We start from the raw sequence: 23,201 nt of genomic DNA, 5'->3' as shown, positions 1-23,201 counted from the left end.
ATTTGTCTTCTATTATTGAGTTTTTTGTATACTCTAGATACAAGTCCTTTATCAGATATATGATTTGCAAAAATTTTCTGTGTGTTGTCTTTCACTTTCTTGATGGTGTCCTTTGAAGCACAAGTTTTTAATTTTGCTGCAGTACAATTTATTTTGTTTTGCTTGTGCTTTTGGTGTCATAGCTAAGAAACTATTGCCTAATCCAAGCCTCCAAGATATACTCTATTTTATTCTGAGAGTTTTACAGTTTTACCTCTTACATTTGGGTCTTTGTTCCATTTAGAGTTAACATCTTTGCATGTGCATATCCAGCACTATTTGTTGAAAGTAAGAAGAATAAATTTCTGAAAGGAATGTTTGTTTTCTCCAAAGGGGGGGAAAAAAAAAAGAACAAGGGTGCTGAGTAGAAATTGTAAACTAAATTACCCTAATCAAATATGAACAAATAATTTATTTAAAAAATTTCACTGTCAAGCATATCATATCAAGTAAATCTGACATCAGACCTGGACCACTTCACTAGGGCAAGAGCAATTAACTGTGCTACTGGCAGTGATGGAAAGATTCTTGTCTTCAAGGTTTGTCCAATTTATCCAGCACTTAAATAGCGTAAAACACTATTTTAAGAAATTACAGAATATATAGGACATGAATGAAATGTAACAGCAAAGAACATAAGACACTACAGATATGAACCTAATTTTAAGTAAAGATCAAGTACAAAACTTGGATTTATATAAGCAATAAGATAAAGGTGGTGATCTATAAACAGGCTTCCTTTAAGTAAGATTTATCCCGGTGCATCGAAACTCATTCTATTGCAAATGAAACAAAAACCACAATATTTAGACTTCTCAGCGATAGCCCCTTATAAAATGTAGTACAGTACAACTCTGGTTACATTTCAGAATTGAAGCCTTTGTTTGAGGTAGAACCAGCAGAAATATATCAAAATACACTATTTAAGGGGAATTTCAACTAATAAAACTCAACTTTCACCTACTCATTAATCTTTTACAACTTTAAGTTTTCATATTAACTGTACTTTGTGAACATTCACTCAATGACAATAAGAGTAGATATTTTACATACACAGGTGAATAATGTGCTTGTTTCTTCTTTTTCCATTAAAATACTCCCATTTGTGAAACAAATGTTTTTCTATTTATCGTTTCAGATCTGGGTATGAGAGAATGGAGAATATTGTTCTTAGTATGTTTCCATCTTCAGATTATTTAAGCTAAGTTTCTGAAAAAAACTCATCATGTAATTAAGACAAATGTTTTCACTCTCATTGACTCAACGGACCATCTTTTTCCAATTTATTCATCACATGCTATGAAATGCCATTATTCAACGCTGAAAATATGTTTCATTATTTTCCTCTTCAGAAAGAGAAGTTGAAATAAGGGCTTCTTTTCATTCTCTGGTGAGCACTGGCCTCCTCCGACAGGAGTCAAGTTAAGCATCCACTCTATTTTATTACTCCAAAGTAGTATTTTGAAGTCCAGAGACAACGGACTGTGAAAATTACATCGCCTATGTATTCCCCAGACATTTCCCAGCTTGGTTGCAGCACAAGGAATCATCTCATGGCTCGTGTTTACCTTCTGCCCGATAAAGCATAATTATTTCTATATTAGGGTACCCCAGCAAAAGGATTTTTGTGGTGTTTGATGTTTAATTTAGCCTAATTTTCAAATCATATCTTAATTTTCATGTGTAAGTAAAGATTATATTCAAGGTTTGATAGGCATTCTTTTTTTTTTTTTTAATTTTTTTTTTAGTGTTAACATTCTTAAGAGCTGTAAACCAAAGCTCTTTTAGGGAATACAGTCTTTATAAAAAGGGTCAATGTTTTGGTGACTCCTCGTCATTATTCTCCCTTGTTTTCGAAGTATGTCCAGTCAAATTACTCAGTCGTATAACAGTAAATTCGAAGACAGCACCTGTTGGCTAGTCTGTTCCTACTGACTTACTTACTGCTTTCTACATTTTGGGTAACTCTGAAATGCTTGCAAGCCCCACCAAAGTCCGAGCAGATGTGATAATACGCATGATAGAAATTCCTAAGTCAGAACCACAAACTTGTCCACTCTGCAGAACGGTCAATTTGTAAAATATAGTAAGTTGAATTTTAAAGTAAATGTTGACCAATTATTTTTAATAAAAATTTTAATATATTTTAGGTCCTTCATTTGAACAGATAGCCATCATTCCTTAGCAAATGCCTGTCTTTATTGGTATTAGCAACACTTGAACATTTGTAATTCTGTAAAGATGACCAGTGTTTCCTTGACAAAGTTTTCGTTTCAGTTCTTTCTGAATGGTGTTTTAGAGGGTACTGAGTTACACCTTTAGCTCTGATCTTTAAGAAACAGATTATTATGTCCTTTAGTAACTTTACAAAGTGATTGATGGCACACACTTCTCCATCAAAGAGATGCTTATCTAAATCTACAAAAAGATAAATATGCCCGGAAAGCTCATGTAATATTTTTTGCTGAAGATAAAATTCCCTCTGTTTAGGAAGTAGTAGTTCATAAACTGCCATTCTTGAATGGGTTCTTACAACTCGCTCACAAATATCTATGACTCGGCACAAACCTTCTGAAGGGAAATGCAAGCCATTTTCCTTTTTAACACATAACAGGGATCCAATTTTAGAGGATTTTAGATCTGATGCATATAGTGCACTGATGCAGTCCTCACATGTTAAAAGAGCTGATAACTTATTTGCAATATAACCAGCACAACAGGTAAGATTTTGCCTATGATCTGACAGGTCTAGTAATGCCTCACTTAGCGAACAGTCAGACCAGTCTTGGCAAATATCCTCTTTGCGAAAAAGAGTCTTTATAACGCGGATACCGTACTGACGCTGAACTGCCCAAAGGGCCAAGTCCGTCCTTCGAGCAACTGAAATGTCAAGGATGCTTACTTCACTTAGAAAAACCTCATCTTGTAATCTATATCTGGTCTCCAAATTATGGTAAGCTTTCTGGAATGCCATGCAGGTAGGGTTAGAACTGGTTACCAATACCTTTCTAAGCATCTTTAGAAATAATTCCAGATGATCTTGACTGAATTTGTAAGTCAGAAGATATGGAAAAGGCATGACTTTGGGGGAAACATAATTTTGGTAGAGCCATTTTAAGCTCTCAGCATTAAGCAAAAATCCCAGGAATCCCAGTTTTCGCTTACCTTTAATTATTTGATTATTGCTAGTGTCAGATAACGTAACAAAAATAGTCTTGGCTTCAATTAACACATGGTTGATTTTATTAAAAGTTTCGGGTAAGAGAGGTCCTTTCAGTCCCTTTCCATAATAGTTCCTACTATTAAAAATGTCAAACAGATTGTTAATTAAGCGTAAGAACTGGACGGTACCAATACAGTTTTGAAAAGGAGGCAGGCCTAGTGACAGCAAACATTCTAACGCGCTGGCCACGCTCTCACTGAAGAGTTGGGCGGCACAATTCATTTTCAGTATGTGGTTCTTCAAATTTGCAAGTTTTCTTGGGATTCTCTCCATATTTGACAATTCCTGTTCCTCTAGTGCTGCTAACTCCACAACGTGCTGCCAGTGTGCTGTGCCATTAATGAACCGAATGCTCTGAAAATTCTGAAATGCATTTCTGATTAATCTAAGCAAGTGGCAAGAATCAAAGAAGTACGCAATCTGTTGACTAGAAGATGAAGGATGCTGAAATGTACACTTCATGTTGTCTCCGTCAAGATGTATCCCCAGTGCTTTTGCCATCTGAACACTGTGAGCTGTAGCATCAGACGTGACAGCTAGAACTGTGATCCCTATGTCACTCAGTTTGCCAATCGTCAGACGAAGCAGCTGGGCTTGCAAATACCCAGACGCCCTGTTTACAAAAAAATAACCAAGAGGTGTCCTCCAGTGACCAGAAATACCCACTGCCATGAGCAAAACGGTTTCTGAGGCAAGTGGCGTTTCATCAGCATCAAGTTTGCCAAGACCAAAGTCCATAAACCCTAGCAAATGGTGACTGCTGGGGTCCCACTGAAGTTGCTGCTTGAGAGATACACCTGTTATTATCAGTGAACAATATTGATATAGCTGGTCTCCATTCTCTACTTTTCGTTGAAGGAAAGAAAAAACGTTGCTGCTGAAACCTGGACCGGGTTTGCATTTGGACAGCCATCTAGAAAATGTAAAAAATGAAAAACATAAAACACAAAGAAATTAAAAAAGGGAAAATGCCTTAAATGGCCTTTTCTACTAAAGTAGCCTCAAATCCCTGCTGAAATAAAGCCAAGTATAGTAGCCAAATTCTACCAACGTTTCAAGTATATATTCACAGTTATGATAAAATAGTAAGATAATAGAGAAACTTAGAAACACAGAATAGCAATTGAAGATGCAAACGTACCACAAAATTTTTAACTTCTTACTCACTTCTTACTTCTTACCCAGTTTGTTCTCATTGATGTGTTTGTAATTTAGATCATAAACCAGTCTTACCTGTACATTCACTGAGATGAGAAAACTGTTGAGGGGGAAGGAAAGTGAGAACAGCTAGTACATCTACCCCATTTTATAGATTAGGAAACTGGGAGGAAGAGGGAGAGGTTAAGTTGCCTGGCCCACATTGTGCTGCTAGTCACGCACAAATGTGAAAACCAGCTTTCCTGAGGCCCTTGTTCGGGGCTTTTTCTCACTGCTCTTCGAATTATGCCCTTTGGGGCAATAGAGTGTCTGCATCTGTTTGCTCCTATCCAAAGTACCTACACTATTATCTTTATCTTAGGAGTTCTTTCATAGTATTTCTTTGACCTTCCCAAACTGCTGATTATTCTTTCCTATTTCTGTTAGCGTCTGTCACTAACAGAATTCTTTTCACTCAGTTCTAATTTACACTTTCTAATTTGTTATAGATCAGGAAAGGAAGTAGCTAGGTTTAGTAATTGTCTAAAATAAGACTAAATGCATTCTGAGGTAGACTGAAGTGTTCATCTTCACTGAAGTTTACTTTTATAACTCAAATGACTTTTTTTTTTTTCAGGTTGAATTTCTGATTTGGGGGCTATATTCCAGGCTGCCAAGGTTTCTTCCTGGACAGCCATCTCTATTTAATTGAAATTTTAATGTACTTCCAGACGTATTTCAGGACAGGGCTTTCCAAATATTTTGCTGCAACCAAGAAGTTTCATGAACAGAATTTACCCTTACTATATGCCAGGTACAAATATATGTGTGTATATAAATGTATATACAAAATTTAATGCCACTTATGACCCACTAAATTGATTTCAAGATGCACTAACCGATTTGAAAAACACAGTTACAGAATGCAAAAGACATACTCTGACTATTTAGGAGACAAAAGTATTAATCAGTTGTTTATATTTAAAAATAGGGCAAAATAATAAGACAATGAGAAAACAGAATAGTGGCTCTCCACCAGGGTGCTACAGCCCACTAGTATGTTGAAAAGCCTTTTCAAGTGTGTCACCAAATTTTAATCAGTTGTTTAAAATTTATTCTTTTGCAGTAGGATTCTCAAATGAACACTAAAGATGCTAAATGTGTTACATGTGCAGTAAGTATCTAATGAAACTACTTAATGCTTCTAGGTAAAAAAGTTCTAGTTTAAATAGGTTAAAAAAAGCTTATGTTCTGGTGAGCTTGCTTTTTAAATGAAAATTTAAATGGTATCTTAATGTCCACAACTACTAGAATGATGTTTCTCAGGCAGAAAAATATGTGGACTTGTTGATTTTTTTTTTAAGTTTTTAAAACTGAGAGTAGAAATACTCAAACCAAGTTTTTAGTGTTGTAGGGAAGTGACTGATTTCTCTCTCAAACCAACTTTTTTCCCCCACTCAAAATGAAACAAAACTTTTTCTGATTGTATAAAATGACACATCCAAGTGCAAAAAAGTAAAAATCACTGTTAATACATAACTTATTTACAAAACAAAAATAGACTCACAGACATAGAAAACAAACGCATTACCAAAGGGGGTGGCACGGGGCGGGGGGGGGGGGCCTAGAGGGATAAATTAGGAATTTGGGATTAGCAGATACACACCACCATATATAAAACAGAGAAACAACAAGGGCCTATTGTATAGCATAGGAACTATATTCAATATCTTGTAATAACCGATAATGTAAAAGAATCCCAAAGAGAATACATATATGTATACATAAATCACCTTCCTGTACACCTGAAACAATATAGCATTGTAAATCAACTACGCTCCAATAATAATAAATAAATAAATAGATATTTTTTAAAAATCACTTAATATTTCAGGGACATTCTTCCAGATCTCTTTATGTATACATAACTAGATCTCTTTATGTATACATAACTAGATATAATTTTCAAAAATTATACTGAACCTATTTTTCTTTACTATAGTAATGTTATAGACATACTTTTGCATGTTCTTAACTACTGACCTACAGCAATATTTTAAGTGTACACACAGTAAAACTAAAGCATAAATAATTGAACCAACCTGTATTGAAGGACACTTAGGTTGTTTCTATTTTTTAAACAATACAAAGAGCACCACAATGTGTGTTTGTGGGCACACATACACTTATACATATCTATGTCATTTATGCAATTCCTAGGAGTAGGATGCAGAGGTAAATTTACTTATGCATGTACTAGAATAAATGAACTCAACTTTTAAAGAAGTTTTGGGCTGCAGGTGCACATAATTGAGTGAGTCAATTTAAATATAATCCACATTCCCAAATTGTCCTTCAGAAAGTTTATACCAATTATAATTGACATACTCATCAACATATTTTAAATTAAACATTAGCTTAGTTATGGAATAATTATAGGGAGTCACTTGGGTAGCTTAAAGCTCTGCTTAAGAAAAATATTGTGCTAAAGAGACATAATGCTGAGCTGGGCGTTCTTCTTTAAGACTATTAGCTCCTCCCACTGTCTTGGTTATTTCTGAAGCTCTCACATCAACTCACCTATACAGGGAGCTAATTTACTAAACTGCAATGAATACCAAAATAGAAAATTAAATTAGAAACAGAAAAGATCTACTAAGATCATACTAAATGTACCACTATTATAATTAGGAAAGCTGAGGGTGCTATGACATTATTTCAAAGGAGTTGTGAAAACAAACTACCTTAAAGACCCAAAGCTCTGGAATTATAAGAAGCACAGCTGTGGGAAGGTTCTGGACATAAAAGAATTCAAGGGAGAGTTGAAAAAGGATCCAACATCAGTACAGAGAAAATTAGAGAGGTGACTGATAGTTGCTAAGAACTGAAGAAATAGTGGTTAGAAATGAGTGAGTGAGGTACCTATCTAACTGAATCAAGGGTTTTTTAAAATGTAAGAAGTCTGGCTTGGTCTGTCATCCATACAACTGTTCCTCCATTACCATGGAGGGAAAACAGCTACTCATATTTTCTCCTTTCTCCCAAACTTCTAATGCTTCCTTCCCCAACTCTTAGCTATTAACTTTATGTCACTGAGAAAATAGAAGCAATTTGATAAAAACTCATTTTCTTACCACCAAATCTGTTAACCTGCTGCATCTGTATCTCTTTTTCCTGTTTTGACGCATGATTTGTCCCTGCTCCTAATTAAGGCCAGACCTCCCTCCAGAGCAGCATTGGATGTTGCCCTCCTGCAGTTATCCTTTCTGTTGTGCATCACTGATTTTATCTGCACTAGATCACTCCCATAAGCAGGCAAACAAGGTGCAGCATCTGCTATCTCATCAAATATCCTCCCCTCCATTTATGTTCCTTCCACTTACAGACACATTTCGCTTCTTCTTTCATAGCAAAACTCCCTGAGGGAGTCCATAATCACTGTCTCTGCTTCTTTGCCTTCCAGTATCTCTGGATTCCACTTCAGCCAGGCTTATCTCTCCATCCCTGCACTGCAACTGCTTTTATCAAGGTCATCACTGACGTCTCCATCTTGCAAAAATCCAATGGTCAATTGACTGTTCTCATCTTACTTGATCTCCAGCAGCATTTGACACAGTGCAATACTATCTCCTTGAAATACTTTCTACACTTGGCTTCTAGGCCATCACAATCTCCTGGTTTTCCTCCTGTCTCACTGGCTACTCCTGATCAATAAATGTTTACTGAATAAATGAATATTCAATATGATTAGAGATCTAATACTTAAGCACAGATGTGTTGAAAATAGATATAAATGGGGGAAATGAAGGGAAATGTAATCAAATAAAAATTTTTGACCATTCAGATTTCTCAGTATAAAATCTAGGTATTTCTAATATATTGGAATAATAGATGGCCATTAAAACAAAATTTGGGTGATGGATAGTTTTTTTTTTAAAGTCTGGGAGAATACATACCGAACTGCTAACAGTGGTTATTTTGTGGGATTAGGGGAATGGAAGTATTATAAATATTTTTCACTTTCTGGTATTTATATACTTACATATTGTTTCAATGTTTTATACTAAGCATGTATTACTATCACATTAAACAAGGTAAGTTAGTTTCAGATGAAGCATCCAAAGAAATAAGCAACCCTTTGAGTACTAAAATTGTAAGTCGAAATAATGACACGGCAAAGGTTACAAAATGAAAAATGACGTGAAGAGAAAAAAGATCAGTGTGAGCTGGAATTACCAGAGAAGACTTAATTCAGGAGTTGATGCAGAACTACAGAAATGAAGAAAACCATGGGGGGCGGGGGGAGATGAGAAGTCGTATGGAATGTCTCACATAAACCATAGCATAAAATCAGTAACTAATGCTTTAAAACCAGTGCAAAGGAGAGGACTTGACTAAAAAACGTGTGGAAGTGATAGCAACCTAGTGTCTATAAAAATGTCTCCTGCTTACCAGAAAGTAGACATTTATAAATAAGTGTAATATCTGGCCTAAATGATAAAATCACATATGGAAGAGAGTGAATCAGCCTATACACAAATGTTCATCTCAATATACAAAATAGCAGTTACAACCAAAAAATAAAAACAATATAAATGTCCAATAGTTGGAGAATACCAAACTTAAGTAGGGTACGACTGCCTGATATTCTGCAGCTATTCAAGATCATAACTATACAAAAAACTAGTAAATCTAAGCACAGAAAAGAGACTGGAAGAAAATTCCCTATGTTAATAGTAATTGTTTAAATATAATCTAGAGGAACAATTAATGAATTTTCCTCCTTTTTCTCTCATTTCTAAATTTGTTAGTAGTAGTATTATGTTAATAGTATGTGTGGAGGAAAATTCTCACTCATTTTTTTTTAAAGGGCATGTGATGTACATCATGGTGACTATAGTTGATAATACTGTACCTATATCTGAAAGTTGCTAGGAGAGTAGATCTTAAAAGTTCTCATCACAGACACAAAAAATTTGTAACTATGTGTGTGATGGATATTAACTAGACTTATCTTGGTGGTCATTTTGCAATATATACAAATATCGAATGCAAATATCAAACACACAATTACACTGTATACCTGAAACTAACATAATGTTATGTCAATTACATCTCAATTTAAAAGAAGAGGGCTTCCCTGGTGGCGCAGTGGTTGAGAATCTGCCTGCCAATGCTGGGGACATGGGTTTGAGCCCTGGTCTGGGAAGATCCCACATACCGCGGAGTGACTAGGCCCGTGAGCCACAATTGCTGAGCCTGCGCGTCTGGAGCCTGTGCTCCACAACAAGAGAGGCCGCGACAGTGAGAGGCCCGCGCACCGCGATGAAGAGTGGCCCCCGCTCACCGCAACTAGAGAAAGCCCTCGCACAGAAACGAAGACCCAACACAGCCAAAAATAAATAAATAAATAAAAATTAAAAAAAAAAAAGAAGAGGTTTCCCCCCAAGTGGGAAAAAAAAACCCTCATAATAATCAAGGTCCTTCCTCCCACCTAACCCCAGTTTCCCCCTTCTTTAAGATGAGGGGGTTGGACTACATGATCTCTAGGAGTTTCTCCAGCTCAGAGCCCCTGTGAGTCTGTTTTAAAGTTGAAGCGATAAGAAACCAAGAAGCACCTTCCAGGAGAGAAGGCTCCTGCCGTTCCTGCGCGGCCTCTGCCCCGATAGCAGTGGATTAAATGAAGTGTTGCTCTTTAGACAGCGATTTGAGGTCCACTGCAATTCTTCCTTACATCTGTTCAAAATCCTCAACAACCATCCAGGCATTCTTTCATTCCACAAATATTTATCAAGAGACCATTGTGTTCCAGGCACCCCTCCAGGGCAGGAGGTGTGACAAAGAACCAGACACAGACCTCATACTTGGGCAGCTCACAGTCTAGTGGGGAAGACAGTGTTAAGTACTAAGATTCAGTCCCACACTGTGTGCGCAGGAGGGCACCTAGTCCAGAACGGGAAGAATGGCAGGCCGGGCTTCAGAAAGGATGTGATTTCTAATCTGAGCCTGAAGGGTGAGGACCCATCCCCTGGACTAACAGGGAGAATGGGCATTTCAGGCGGATGGACTTAGTAAGTCTCCAAGGTAAGGAAGCAGCAAGAAACGCCTTACACTGGGGACATGGACTCTAAGAGGGCAGGGAGAGAGGCAGGACATGAGCCGCAGAGTTCAGCAGCGGCCACATCACGTCACAGAAGCTCAGTGAGCCACAGGAAGAAGTCTCCGGGTAACGGGAGGCTTGGGCAGCCGGAGAGTGACTGGTATGGGTTGACCTGTGTCCCTCAAAAAAGATATATCATAGTCCTCACCTCCAGTACCTCAGAGCGTGACCTTATTTGGAGATAGGGTCTTTACAGAGGTAATCGAGTTAAAATGAGGTCATTAGGGCACACCCTAATCCAACATGACTTGTGTCCTCATAAAAAGAGGAAATTTGGACACAGAAACATACATGGATAATGGAAGACTATGTGAAGAAACACAGGGAGAAGACTACCATTTACAAGCCAAGGAGAGAGGCATGGAACAGACCCTTACTTCACAGCCCTCAGAAGGAACTAACCCTGCCAGCACGTTGATTTTGGACTTCTAACTTCCAGAACTGTGAGGCAATACATTTCTGTCATTTAAGTCAAATAAGTAAATAAATAAAAATAAAAGAATCTGTAAAACCCGTGATGAAAAAAACAGTAAAAATTGAGTATTAAATTTATAAGGCATTACTATAAAGTCACTGTGTTATTTGCTTCCCACTAAGAGAATATAAATATGGCTATGTATTTTGACCACAAATTCTAAAAAATTATTTTTCATAATCTGGTTTCTGGACAGCCTGCATTGGCACCAACTACACTGCTTACGAAAAATTCAGATTTTTGATCTTTGCCTCAAACCAATGGTATCAATCTAGATACCAAGCAATTGTTCTCAATTTTCTAGACTAGACACATATTAAAACTACTGAAGTGTCTGAGAAATTCCAATATTTCAAGACTTAGATTTTACCACCCAGAGTGTCTCTACCATCTGAAAGATGCAAAAAAATTTGTCAGCCTATATGTCTTCATTCTGTGGGTGAAATATCGACTGTGATAATATGTAAATACCACCTAGAAGTTTTTAAAAAGAGAAAGTGGACAAAAGGAGAGTATGAATACTAACAGCATTAATGTATAAACTACAGTGAAAGAACAAAATGTTTATTTTATTTAATATCTAGAAAGTAATTCACTTACGTTCTGAGGATAGAAGAATGAGGCAGTTTAAGAATCTTTCTTACATAATCATAGACTTTGCTACTGCACAAGTAGAGTGTACACGCAAATTGCTTCATTTCTGTGGAGTACTCGGCTGTTTCTCTCCAGTTATACAACTCCCACTTAAAATCTGTTAAAATAAATTTATTCTTTGTGATGAAAAATGTGTACAGTAACATTTTCAGGCATAGATCATAGCATTTGGATATAAAATATGGTAAGCACCAAAATTCAAATACAGTTACTTTTTTTTTTTTTTAAATAAATTTATTTATTTATTTTTGACTGTGTTGGGTCTTCGTTTCTATGCAAGGGCTTTCTCTACTTGTGGCAAGCGGGGGCCACTCTTCATCGTGGTGCGCGGGCCTCTGTTGCAGCCTCTCTTGTTGGGGAGCACAGGCTCCAGACGCGCAGGCTCAGTAGTTGTGGCTCACGGGCCTAGTTGCTCCGCGGCATGTGGGATCTTCCCAGACCGGGGCTTGAACCTGTGTCTCCTGCATTGGCAGGCAGATTCTCAACCACTGCGCCACCAGGGAAGCCCCAGTTACATTTTAACTGAGTTTGTTCAGAGGTTACTATCCAATCTTAGAGACCGTTAACCAATTTATCCTGTTCATCTTGGATCATTTCACTAGAAAGAGGGACGAAAAATGTGTCAACTTGAGTCGTTACGTTTTACTATTCACTGGCAGCCTAAGTGGAGATTTTTAGAGGAACAAGGAAGAAAATGAAATAAATGGATAAATTAAGTCTCTGGATTATGAAGACATTTATTAGTTTTAGTTTGTCCCCTGGTTATCATTTATCTGAGTGAAAATTAGACACAAGAAATATTTTGGGGGATAAGGAACTATTCAGAATGAACAATCTTCCCTACTATTGAGAGAAAAAAAAATCCTCTGTTCCTGGTGCAGACCCCTATTTATAAACTATATTCCCCTCTTGGAAAAACACAAAATACTCTCTTTCACTGGAGATAACTACTCTTTTCTAGAAAAGGACATGCTTCTTTTACCAGAATGCAAATCCCAAATCTCTGCTGCTTTCATCAAAGAATAAGTTGGCAATTCTTATTTTGCCCCTCTTCAAATATCCTGGTTCACAAAGAAGACTAGGTAGTCTTTCAATGAACATATATATACTCTATAGAGTATTTTAGAAAAAAATTTGGAAACACAATTTTCAAACTCAAAGGGATTTTGCAAATTATCTAGTTCAATTCACTGCAAAAAAAAAAGACTTTAGTGATAAATTATCTAGCAGTTAAAATTGTTTATAAGGAATTTGCAGTGACAAGTGTGTGATTATAAAAAGTGAAAAGTAGGGACTTCCCTGGTGGTCCAGTGGTTAAGAATCCATCCTTCAATGCAGGGGATGCCGGTTTGATCCCTGGTTGGGGAACTAAGATCCCACATGCCACAGGGCAACTAAGCCCATGCACCACAATTAGAGAGCCCGCATGCCACAACTAGAGAAGCCTGGGTGCTGCAACAAAGAGCCCATGTGCCACAACTAAGACCCGAGGCAGCCAAAAATAAATAAATAAATAAATAAATATTTAAAAAATTAAAAAAAATTTTTTAAAAAAGTGAAAAGTACAATATATGGTATAAACCATATGATCTAATTTCTGGGTAGTACGATTATGTTATTTTTATTATTTATACATTTCTTTGCTTCTCCTGTAATAAACATATTACTTTTAAAATTATAAAATCATAAAAGGATTTTGGTGATTATTTTTCATTCTTCTTGCTTATGGTAGAGACTTTTCACTTCTCAGCTAAAAGCATATTTCCATTGGCAACACAAAATAAATATGTAATGATATTTCAGAAAAATTAAGAGCTACATTGTAAATATTACAGGTCATTAGGGAAGATACCGGAAAATTGTGCTCGTAGCAGACACTCTGTTTCCTCTGAAAGGAGCTTCTCTTCTACAAGTGCATCAATTAATCGTAAGCCCTTTCTCTTCTTGATCATCCTGTAGTTTTTTGCAGAAGCAAGTCTTTTTTTGGACACCTGTAGCATCTGTTGCACCTCAGCCAGCTTCTCCGCTCCTATTGTGAGAGGTCTCTTTAAACTGTAGTTATGGTCCTCAGTAGCAACCTCTTGAGAATTATCAGGAAGTGGCTGTTTTAGGATTTTCTGTCTTGCTTTACCTTTAAGGTGTACACCTTGGAGAACCTATGACACAAATAGAAAGTGAAGTTTACTTTAGAAATTATCACACAATGATTATCTATAAAAATACCACTGAATACAAAGCACTCACCTGGTTGCTGTGGAGTGTTAGTTATGAAAGAAAAGGTCATAATCTCTGACTTTTTAAAATATATGATCTCTGGGACAACGTATACAAGTTTTGCTTTTTTTTGTTTTTGTTTTTGTTTTGGCTTTTATACAGAAGTAGTAACATGATGCTGAAAGTTTCTGAAATGATTAAAGTAACTAGAGAAAGGTGGTGGTAATTTGGGAAGGTTTCACAGGAGTTTTGAGTTGTTCTTTGAAGGAGTAATAACATGGTTTAATGGAGGGGACAGGGAAGTTATTTGCACAAACAGGAAGGCACAGGACAGAGCATGGGCTTTGGAATTAAGACTCCTGGCTCCCCTCACTTGTTAGCTGTGACTTAACGTCTATAATCCTTTATCTTCTCACTTATAAAATGTGGATAATAATACAGAGTTGTTTTGAGGATACAATAAGATAATTTATGTAAATCGCCTAGTGCAATGCCTGGACCATTGTAGGTCCCAATAAATTGTAACTATTATTGATTTTAAATGAAAGCATAAAAGCAAGTCAATTTATCATATATACAGTGGGTAAGTACATGTGGTTCAAAAAGAGATTTCAGGGCAGTTAGAGATGCACAAATCAATTATAGAAAGCTCTTCAAACTTATGAGTTTGGATTTGACACCAACCATATTCTTCTGAAAGAGGGAATAAGATAAAACAATACCAAAAGAAGGAGACTCCAATGAATAAGAGGAAGGTGAGGGTAGAGTAAGGATAGAACAGTTGGATGACTATTTGCAGACTGCAGACAGTGATTGCGTCACATATGAGCATGTGGCTAAGGGGTAAAAGGATAAAATAAAAATAATCAAAAGAAACATAAGAATGTAACACCAATACTGGCGACTGGGATAAAATAAAAGCAATCAAAAGAAACATAAGACTGTAACACCAATACTGATGACTGACTTATAGAAAGTCTTCTATTTTCCGTATACCTCTTTCTACATCAATGCTAATAATTAGGTATATTTTTGGTCAAGATCAATAACATTTTTGGGGAGAGCCAAAAAAAAGGAGGGGGTAGATAATTTCAAAGTATTGTGAAAACTGTCTCATACTTACACAAAAGCCTGCATTCTAAAGCTGTTTATATCTACTAGTTGACTTTTGTGATCAGTTTAGTAACCTTTATGTACATCTAGACATATGGTTTGCATTTATACATTTCATTTATTTATTTTTTTGGCTGCACCACATGGCATGCAGAATCTTAGTTACCCAACCAGGGATGGAACCCGTGCCCACTGCATTGGAAGCACAGAGTCTTAACAACTGGACCACCAGGAAGTCCCATATACACTTTATTTTTTAAAAAGCTCCAAAGCACAATTACTAATATTACATATATATTTAAAAAAAAAACAAAAACTATTTTTCTAGGCGTTTAAAGTGTATTATAGGATTTATTTTAAGACCTAGGTTTTTGGTTTTGTGTTTATCTCTGTAAAATCTAGCTATAATGTGAGCTGTCTTGATTTTTAAAGGCTCTGTAAAATTTAATTTTGTTTACACCTAGATTTAAATACCTTGTATAGAGAAACAGAAGGCACAGCTCCTTTTTTCAGCTTTCTTCTTATGCCATATGACTCAAAGTCACTTTCTTGAAAGTGTTTGGAACATAGCATAGCACCTGGTCCTGGAATCCAAATCTTTTTGCTTCTGGGGTCCATACGATTAACAGCCCTTATCCATTTTGAGCGCTGAATGGTATCAGTTGGAAATCTACAGCAATCATATTAAAATTCCATTAACATGAAAATATAGTAATACTACAGTAGTATTTATTATATAAACCGATTTATTATTCAACTGCTTTACATAAACATGAAGTCCAGTTAATTAAAGTTTAATTCACTTGATCTAATTTCATTTTTCAAAGTTCTTTGACTTTTTAAATACAAAAGCACGGGCTTCCCTGGTGGCGCAGTGGTTAAGAATCTGCCTGCCAATGCAGGATACACAGTTTCAAGCCCTGGTCCAGGAAGATCCCACATGCTGTGGAGCAACTAAGCCCGCGAGCCACAACTACTGAGCCCGCGCACGCCTAGAGCCCGAGCTCCGCAACGAGAAGCCGCCGCAATGAGAAGCCCGCGCACCGACCGCAACGAAAAGTAGCCCCCACTCGCCACAACTAGAGAAAGCCCGCGTGCTTTTTTAAATTTACTGAAATAAAATAAATTTAAATCCAAAAGCTCAATATCTAAGTGATCTCATCTGTTTCAATTTGTATGTGGACAATTCTCCTATTAAACACCCTGCACATTCTATCTTCACAGCCTACACTTAACAGAATCTGCTCAAATTTAATGTGTGTCTTTCCTTTCCTGTGTCAATTTTTTTAAATTAATTTATTTTTGGCTGCACGGGGGTCTTTGCTGCTGCGCGCAGGCTTTCTCTAGTTGCGGTGAGCGGGGGCTACTCTTCGTGGTGGTGTGTGGGCCTCTCATTGCAGCGGCTTCTCTTGTTGCGGAGCACGGTCTCTAGGCACTCAGGCTTCAGTAGTTGTGGCTCACGGGCTCTGGAGCGCAGGCTCAGAAGTTGCGGTGCACGGGCTTAGTTGTTCCGTGGCATGTGGGATCTTCCCGGCCCAGGGATGGAACCCGTGTCCCCTGCACTGGCAGGTGGATTCTTAACCACTGTGCCACCAGGGAAGCCCTGTGTCAATTTTAAACTATGTCCACAAATTCTTCAGTACTCCTCCTTTCAAGGGGTGGAGCCTAATTCCCCTCCCCCTGAGTGTGGGCTGGGGTTAGTAATTTGCTTCTAAGGAATATAAAAAAGCAGACGTGATAGTAGGCGTTAAACAAGATCATAAAAAGCACTAAGGATCTGTCCTTGCTCTCTCTGTTGAATGGTTTTTCTCTGGGGGAAGTTACCTGCCATGTCATAAGGAGCCCTATGGAGAGTCCACTTGGCAAGAAACTTGAGTTCTCCAGCCAAAGGCCATGTGAGGGAGCCTTTTTGAAAGTAGATCCTTCAACCTCCGTCAAGGCTTCAAATGACTGCAGTCTTGGCTAACATGACTGCAATCTCATGAGCTACCCCGTAACACCCAGCTTATCCACTCCTCAATTCCCGACCCTCAGAAATTATGTAAGAAAATAGATGCTTCCACTGAATTTTGAGGAAATTTGTTACTAAGCAGTAGGAAACATTTCCTATACTCAATTTTCCTATTTTGTTTCGAAAGGACCACTTTTCCTAGACTTGAACATAAAAATTATCTTGTATTTCTCTACTTGTCAATCCCAGCCAAATGATTATATTCAGCAATGGGTGAGGGAAAAAAACTTGTGAAAGTAATATAATGAAAATCACAGAACTACTTTTTCTGTCCCCTCTTCTCCTTCATTTTTTTTTTTTGGCCACGCTACGCGGCTTGTGGGATGTTAGTTCCCCAACCGGTGACTGAACCCGGGCCCTCAGCAGTGAAAGCACGGACTCCTAACCACTGGACCACCAGGAATTCCCTGCACCCTTTTCTTTGATTTATTTTGGAGATAGATCTATAGGTAGCTCTATGACTTTTATATATTTTAACTCAGGCTTTAAAACACAGTTGTTAGAACTGAAACTGGTGAAATTTCAAATTTCCTTAGCCACTTGTTAGGGAAATGATATGACAGTATGATAAAACTTAATTCTGAGATACTCTCTCAATCACCTTGAGAAAGAACACTGAATTGGAAAACCTCTAAGTCTCAATTCCCTTTTACCAGCCATGTGGTATTAGATACATCTCTCAATCTCTCAGCCTCCTCCAGGGCTATAGTAAGAGTACCTGAAGATACAGATGCATTCAAAAGCACTTTGTAAATGGTAAAGTACTATCCAAGGTTTGTTCTTTCTTAGGAACAACTAATTCCACTTTCGGGACTTTTTATTTTATTGTTCCAGGAAGATGATGCTACTTGATCAAGAGAGAATGTACAGGGAATTATCTTTCCAATAAAGATGAGGCACACCTTTCTCTTTTCACTGGGCTCTTTCCTTAACTGATGGCACGTGTTTGTGAGGCCACATTTCTAGATTGGGTGTAGTCTCTCACCATGCAAGGGACCATCAAAAGTTGGCTAGTCTACCAAGTTACATTACCAGCCTGATTCTCTGATCAAAGCTTCCCAACTGGCATGCCTGCTGAGTACAGTTATCAATCCCCTTAGCCCATGGGGTGGGCCTGGGCCACCTGGAGCCCTTGAAGTAGTTACATCAAGCTAGTCCCAAACTGCTTTGTAGGTGTGCCCCAAAGTATTAAACAAATATTTCCAATCTGCAAAAAGACATGAAAAGGGTTGGTAAATACTGCAGTCTAACCAGCATGACGGACTAATTTGAGTTCTGGACAAAATTAAATTGGTATTAACAATTGATACCACTTTTAAAGCATTTACCTTGTGCTATATATATATTTTAAAGACTTAGTTTTGGTCTTTAAAAACTCTGCAAGACAGGTTTTTATCCTTTTACAGAAGATGAAACCAAGACTGGAGCAGCCAAGTTTAGCCACCAGTAAATAGTCAATTAAAATTGGAATTCATGTTTCCCTAGTCTAAAGCCACCTCTGGCAGAAGAAAAATCCCAAACCAATCACCATCTCATATACAGAGTAATGAAATGGTTTACACTGTAATACAGAATCCATTTTCTTCCTCCTGTCGACTATGTCTTTTTTATACTATTAGCAGAGATTTACTTCTTGTTTCCTGCACATCAAATATTTTCCAGAAAAGTGGCTAACAAAACCAATTCTACTGTGGTTACACTAGAGAGGGAGAGAAATGATTGAGGGGCAAGGCTTCAACTATACCTACAACTTAAGTCTCTTCTAAACAGAACAAAAGCAAACATGTTAACATCTGCTTATTCCTAGTGCTGGGTAATAGGTGTTTGTTACATATAAATAAAAGTTTAAAAATAGAATTCATTACAACAATTAAGGCAAAAACTCTTCCAAATGATCATGCATGTAATTCCTTGGTTATGAAATAAATTGAATTTCTTAATCTCTTTACACCTACAAAAAGGGAAGAGTCACTTTAAATTTTAACTTGCCAGTCCCACTTTGCATTTAGCCATTTATGTGTTTGACAGAGCACCAATATTCTCATAGTAACAGTTTCCACACCTGTGAGTCATTTTGATTCAGGCTTTTCAAGCACAGCGCCTTGCTTATGTCCTTACAACCTCTTTCACGACTCTGGTGATGGTGCTGGGGATTCTGGGAAAGGCTTCAGAGGACATAATATCTGAGCTAGAGCTGAAGTGTCAATAGGAGTTTGCCATGCACAGTGGCCACTCCAAGCAGATGCAAAAGACACAGAGATATAAAATGATTACTTGGAACTTTCTGGCTGATAAAGCATGGAAAAGTAAGTTAATTTGGAGGCTTGAAAGGAGAGTACAGAGGTAGCTGGGAGTAGTTATAGATGGGAGGTAGCTAGAGGTCAGATCACAAAAGGTCTTGTATGCCTTATATAAGCTTTGGATCCATCCTTCAGGTCAATGGCCACCACAGAAGTCTACACTCATCTATTGAGAGTTGAAGAAATTATTAGAATTCATTTTTATAACTCTTTGCCCCATCTTCTAATTTTTGTGTTTCATAATATATATTAGTATATCATTTCATATATAAATTTATAAATTATTATAAATCACTATCCATATATCAGAAGCATGTATTCAGGTTTTTTGTTTTTGTTTTATTTTGTTTTTTATGGAAAGAGCTCCAGGATCACATAGCTTGAAGATGGAGGCTTCAGGCAACAGCAAGTTGACTAATCCTCTCCTTTCCAGATTACCTTTTTGCTGAGTCCTTACTTCAGATCAATATTACCTTGTCACCAGGACTAACACCATAGTATTCTAACTCCTTTTCCTGTCTCTATTCTTTCCGGCCTTCCTTACAACTTCCTAGGTGTCAGGAAGACAGACGATTCCGTGTGTTTAATTCCGCATATATGTGTTATAAAATAATAGAAATATATTTCAGATTGGAAGAGAGGTGTATGAGGAAAGGATTCACAGAGGAGCTTGGACTCTACCTTGTAGGCACTGAAGAGCCCAAGGGATTAAAATCCTTCCTTCAGGGAACCAGCATGATAAAATTTGCATTTTTAGGAAAATCATTTCCAGAAATCTAGAAAATGGAATGAATGGGGAAGAAATCAGGCTGGAAGAATCATAGCAGACTACTGTAATAAATGCATCATTTTTTTTTTTAAATTAAGCAGGTCTTACTGTGGTTCTCAACATATAAAACAAATAAAAGCAATAAGCCAGTTCTTCCCTATTTAAAGAAACTAGGAAAAAGGCACAGGAAAAACAGGGCAGCAAAAAGTTGAGAAAGAAATTAAAGGAAAGGGAGAGAACGAGGGAGAGAGTGTCAGTACAGCTACGGGAGATGAGAGTTTCAAGGAGTGGTCGATGTGACTGAAAGTTAAAAGAGGTCAAGAGAAAGATTTACAAGCTCTTATTTAGATTTGGCAAGATTACCAATGACCCTCAGTTAGTGCTGTTTCATTATAGTGGTGACAGACATCTGGCTACAGTAGGGTGAAAAGGCAACAGGACTTAGGGAAACAGGTGTATGCTTCTGTTTTGAGGAACTTGGTTATAAATGGAAGGGGAGGGTAGTGTAGAGGTGCACAAAGGTTCAAGAGTCTGTGTGTCTGTGTTTAAAAGTGGAAGTAATGCGAAGATGTTCAGTGTTTTTAGGCAAGTAACCAGTAGAGCAATTTACAATAAAAAGAGGACAGGAACTAACTGATGGAAACAAATCCCAGAGCAGAAAGGATACAATTATAACAACTTAGGTGGAGGAAGCAGCCCTACTTGAACTAAGCAATACTACAAAACGCCTACCATGTATAGTTGAAACTCCCTAACTTGACATGTTAAATTTTTTTAGATAATTTGTCTCCAAGCTACTTTTCCCACTCTTCTACATTACATCTTCACTTTCCATCCCTTTATATTTTTCCATGTTGTTCCTATTTAAATGCTATCTTCCTTCCGCCCCACTCTCCAATCTAGGTAAGGTTCAAGGTCCAACTCAAACACCACTTGTCCCACACAGCTCTTTTTGATTTTTTTCATAAAAGTCCTTTGTCAGGGGTTTAACTCTCTACCCCTCATATTGCCTTAATAGGCTACCACTTTAAAAAAACACTGTGCATTTCTTTTTGTTTGTATCTATTCTATGCACTTTTCCACTTCTCATTGATCTCAATGACCTTTACTAGACTGGACCACAGATGTGGGTTCAAATTAGATCAGTCTGAAAATAAGCCCCACTCTTGTGCCAGATATAATTTCCTTGCATAACCAATTATAGCCAGAGTCAGACCAGGCTTGCAGAGCTGGGCTAATGATACTGAACAACTGGTAATGACAGTACTGGTGAAAATCTGAAACTGAGCAGGTCCCTTCAGGGCCCTCCTGGGTACAAAAGCCCTGTGTCTCCCATTTCGTGTCAAAAAAACAAACAAACAAAAAACAAAAAACTTCAGTCTCCTAGGCCTTCCCTGAGTTCCAAAGAGTGGACCCAAGCAATGACTAATTAGGAGGTTAGGAGAGTTAGGGAATGGGTGGGGGGTAGGGGGGAAGCAGTTAAGCCAGATAGCCTGAACAATAGTGAGTCCTAGTTCCTCCTCAAGGGATATACAAAACAATCTGATGGCATATCTTTGGGTAGTTCTGCAAAAACTAACCCCCCACCCTGGTGGAGGATGGTGACTACCTGCTGACCACAAGTACTTAGACCTCAGACTGGCTGGAACCATAAGGCCGATGATTCACATTCTCTAAACACCAGACTGTTACCTCACCCCCATTCAATCAGAATAATGTCATGCACCCTGCAGCCCTCACCCCAAATGTTGCTTTTAACAGTCCTAAAAGCCATCAGGGAGTTCAGGACTTTTCAGCACCGGCTGCCCATTCTCCTTGCTTGGCACCCTGCAATCACCACTGGACTCTCCTTCACTACAACCTGGAATCAGTAAAGTGGCTTTCCTGCGCGGTGGGAAAGGGGACTCCAGTTCAGTTCCATAACAAACTAATCTGTACTCATGCTCCTGAGCAAGCCACACACTCTAATGAAAGCGCACGCCTTCAACAGTTCTTCTAAACTGCCTGCCCTTCCGGTCTCCCGAAAGGAAGCAAGACTCCTTTCGAGTAACCCCTGCTAAAAGCTAATGGAGAAAGCAAGCACTTCGAAAGCAAACACTGAGCAGGAAGACGAGGAAGAGCATTAGCTCTCAAAGTTGCCCAATTCCCTCCCCCGCCCCCACGCTACGCACGTCACGCCACGCCACGCCACGCCGATGGCATGGCGCCCCACCCGCCCCGGCCCACCCTGCCCTGCCTCCCGCCTGGCCATGCTGGGAATTAGCGCGGAGGCTGCTCTCACGCACTGGTGGAAGGAGAGGCCGCGCTCCCGGCTCAGCACGGTATCCCGCGTGCTGCAGCCCACTGCTGAGCAACTTCGGGTCATCTTCTTGCTACGTGGGGCTCCACCGTCGGTGTTCCCGCGACAGCATGAATCCCGATAAAGTTAGCTCCGCCCGCAGACACTGCGGCTATGACCTTTATTTGTCGAGAGAGGCGGGCTCTTAAGGCGCAGGGCTCCCACCCTTTCTCTCCGGGGGCCCTGCGGTAGTCGCCGTGGCCAATCACAGACCACGTCGTTTCGCAGCAGCCAATCGGAAAGGCCAGGGGTATTAAGACGCGCATTGGGCCCCCCTCCCCGCTTATTGGAGGGTGGTTAGTGGGTTTCGCTGGCGTGGACTTCTTTTCATCCGTGCGCTCTGGTTAAATCCAGTGCCATCGCGCTTCTTGTGAGTCCCACCGAGAGAATGCGAAGGGGAGAGGCAGGACCAAAGTTGAGGCGAATCCTGTGGCATGCCGATGGGTCTCCAGGTGCGAGCTCTGAAAGTGACGGGAGGATGTGACGGGAGGGATAGGAGGGTGAGGGGTAAACGCAGCGCCCTAGAAATATTGAAGACAAAATTGGACCCCAAATAAATGATTTATTGAGAGGCATGTCATTTCCTTGCATTTTATTTTTTATAAATTTATTTTTGGCTGCATTGGGTCTTCGTTGCTACGCGCAGGCTTTTTCTAGTTGCAGAGAGTGGGGGGCTACTCTTTCTTGCAGAGCGCGGGCTCTAGGTGCGTGGGCTTCAGTAGCTGTGGCGCACGGGCTTTAGCTGCTCCAGGGCATGTGGGATCTTCC

The 23,201-nt window shown here is 38.7% G+C and overlaps 2 protein-coding genes across 24 annotated transcripts in view; one reads left to right on the top strand and one right to left on the bottom strand.

The window, feature by feature from the left end:
• Positions 1-431: 431 nt before the first annotated feature.
• On the bottom strand, positions 432-22,615 carry THAP9 (THAP domain containing 9). 4 transcript variants are annotated; one of them, XM_082463631.1, is made up of 6 exons: positions 22,381-22,615; positions 20,008-20,102; positions 15,490-15,685; positions 13,541-13,844; positions 11,635-11,785; positions 432-4,175 (listed from the first exon to the last, which is right to left on the bottom strand). In XM_082463631.1, exons 3-6 carry the CDS (start codon positions 15,631-15,633, stop codon positions 2,195-2,197), a joined length of 2,580 nt encoding a protein of 859 aa, XP_082319757.1. In that variant the 5' UTR covers positions 15,634-15,685; positions 20,008-20,102; positions 22,381-22,615; the 3' UTR covers positions 432-2,194. The 4 variants fall into 4 exon arrangements, with proteins under 4 accessions (XP_082319757.1, XP_082319755.1, XP_082319756.1 ...); XM_082463629.1 differs by lacking the exon at positions 20,008-20,102; XM_082463630.1 differs by lacking the exons at positions 20,008-20,102; positions 22,381-22,615 and adding an exon at positions 19,089-19,990.
• A 104-nt stretch (positions 22,616-22,719) lies between these two features.
• Positions 22,720-23,201, top strand: part of SEC31A (SEC31 homolog A, COPII coat complex component) — a 73,736-nt gene continuing 73,254 nt past the window's right edge. For 6 of the 20 annotated variants that reach the window (XM_082463622.1, XM_082463592.1, XM_082463613.1 and 3 more), the window contains exon 1: positions 22,738-22,885. The gene's annotated coding sequence lies outside the window, so the exon portion shown is untranslated. Of the gene's footprint in view, positions 22,886-23,201 lie in introns of all 20 variants that reach the window. The other 14 variants (XM_082463603.1, XM_082463596.1, XM_082463594.1 and 11 more) reach the window with 4 other exon arrangements.

This window comes from Balaenoptera physalus (assembly GCF_965194825.1).
Source record: "Balaenoptera physalus genome assembly, chromosome: 5".
NCBI classification, from domain to species: Eukaryota; Metazoa; Chordata; class Mammalia; order Artiodactyla; family Balaenopteridae; genus Balaenoptera; species Balaenoptera physalus.
The sequence above is the reverse complement of the archived record's forward strand: the minus strand, read 5'-3'. Positions and strand labels throughout refer to the sequence as shown.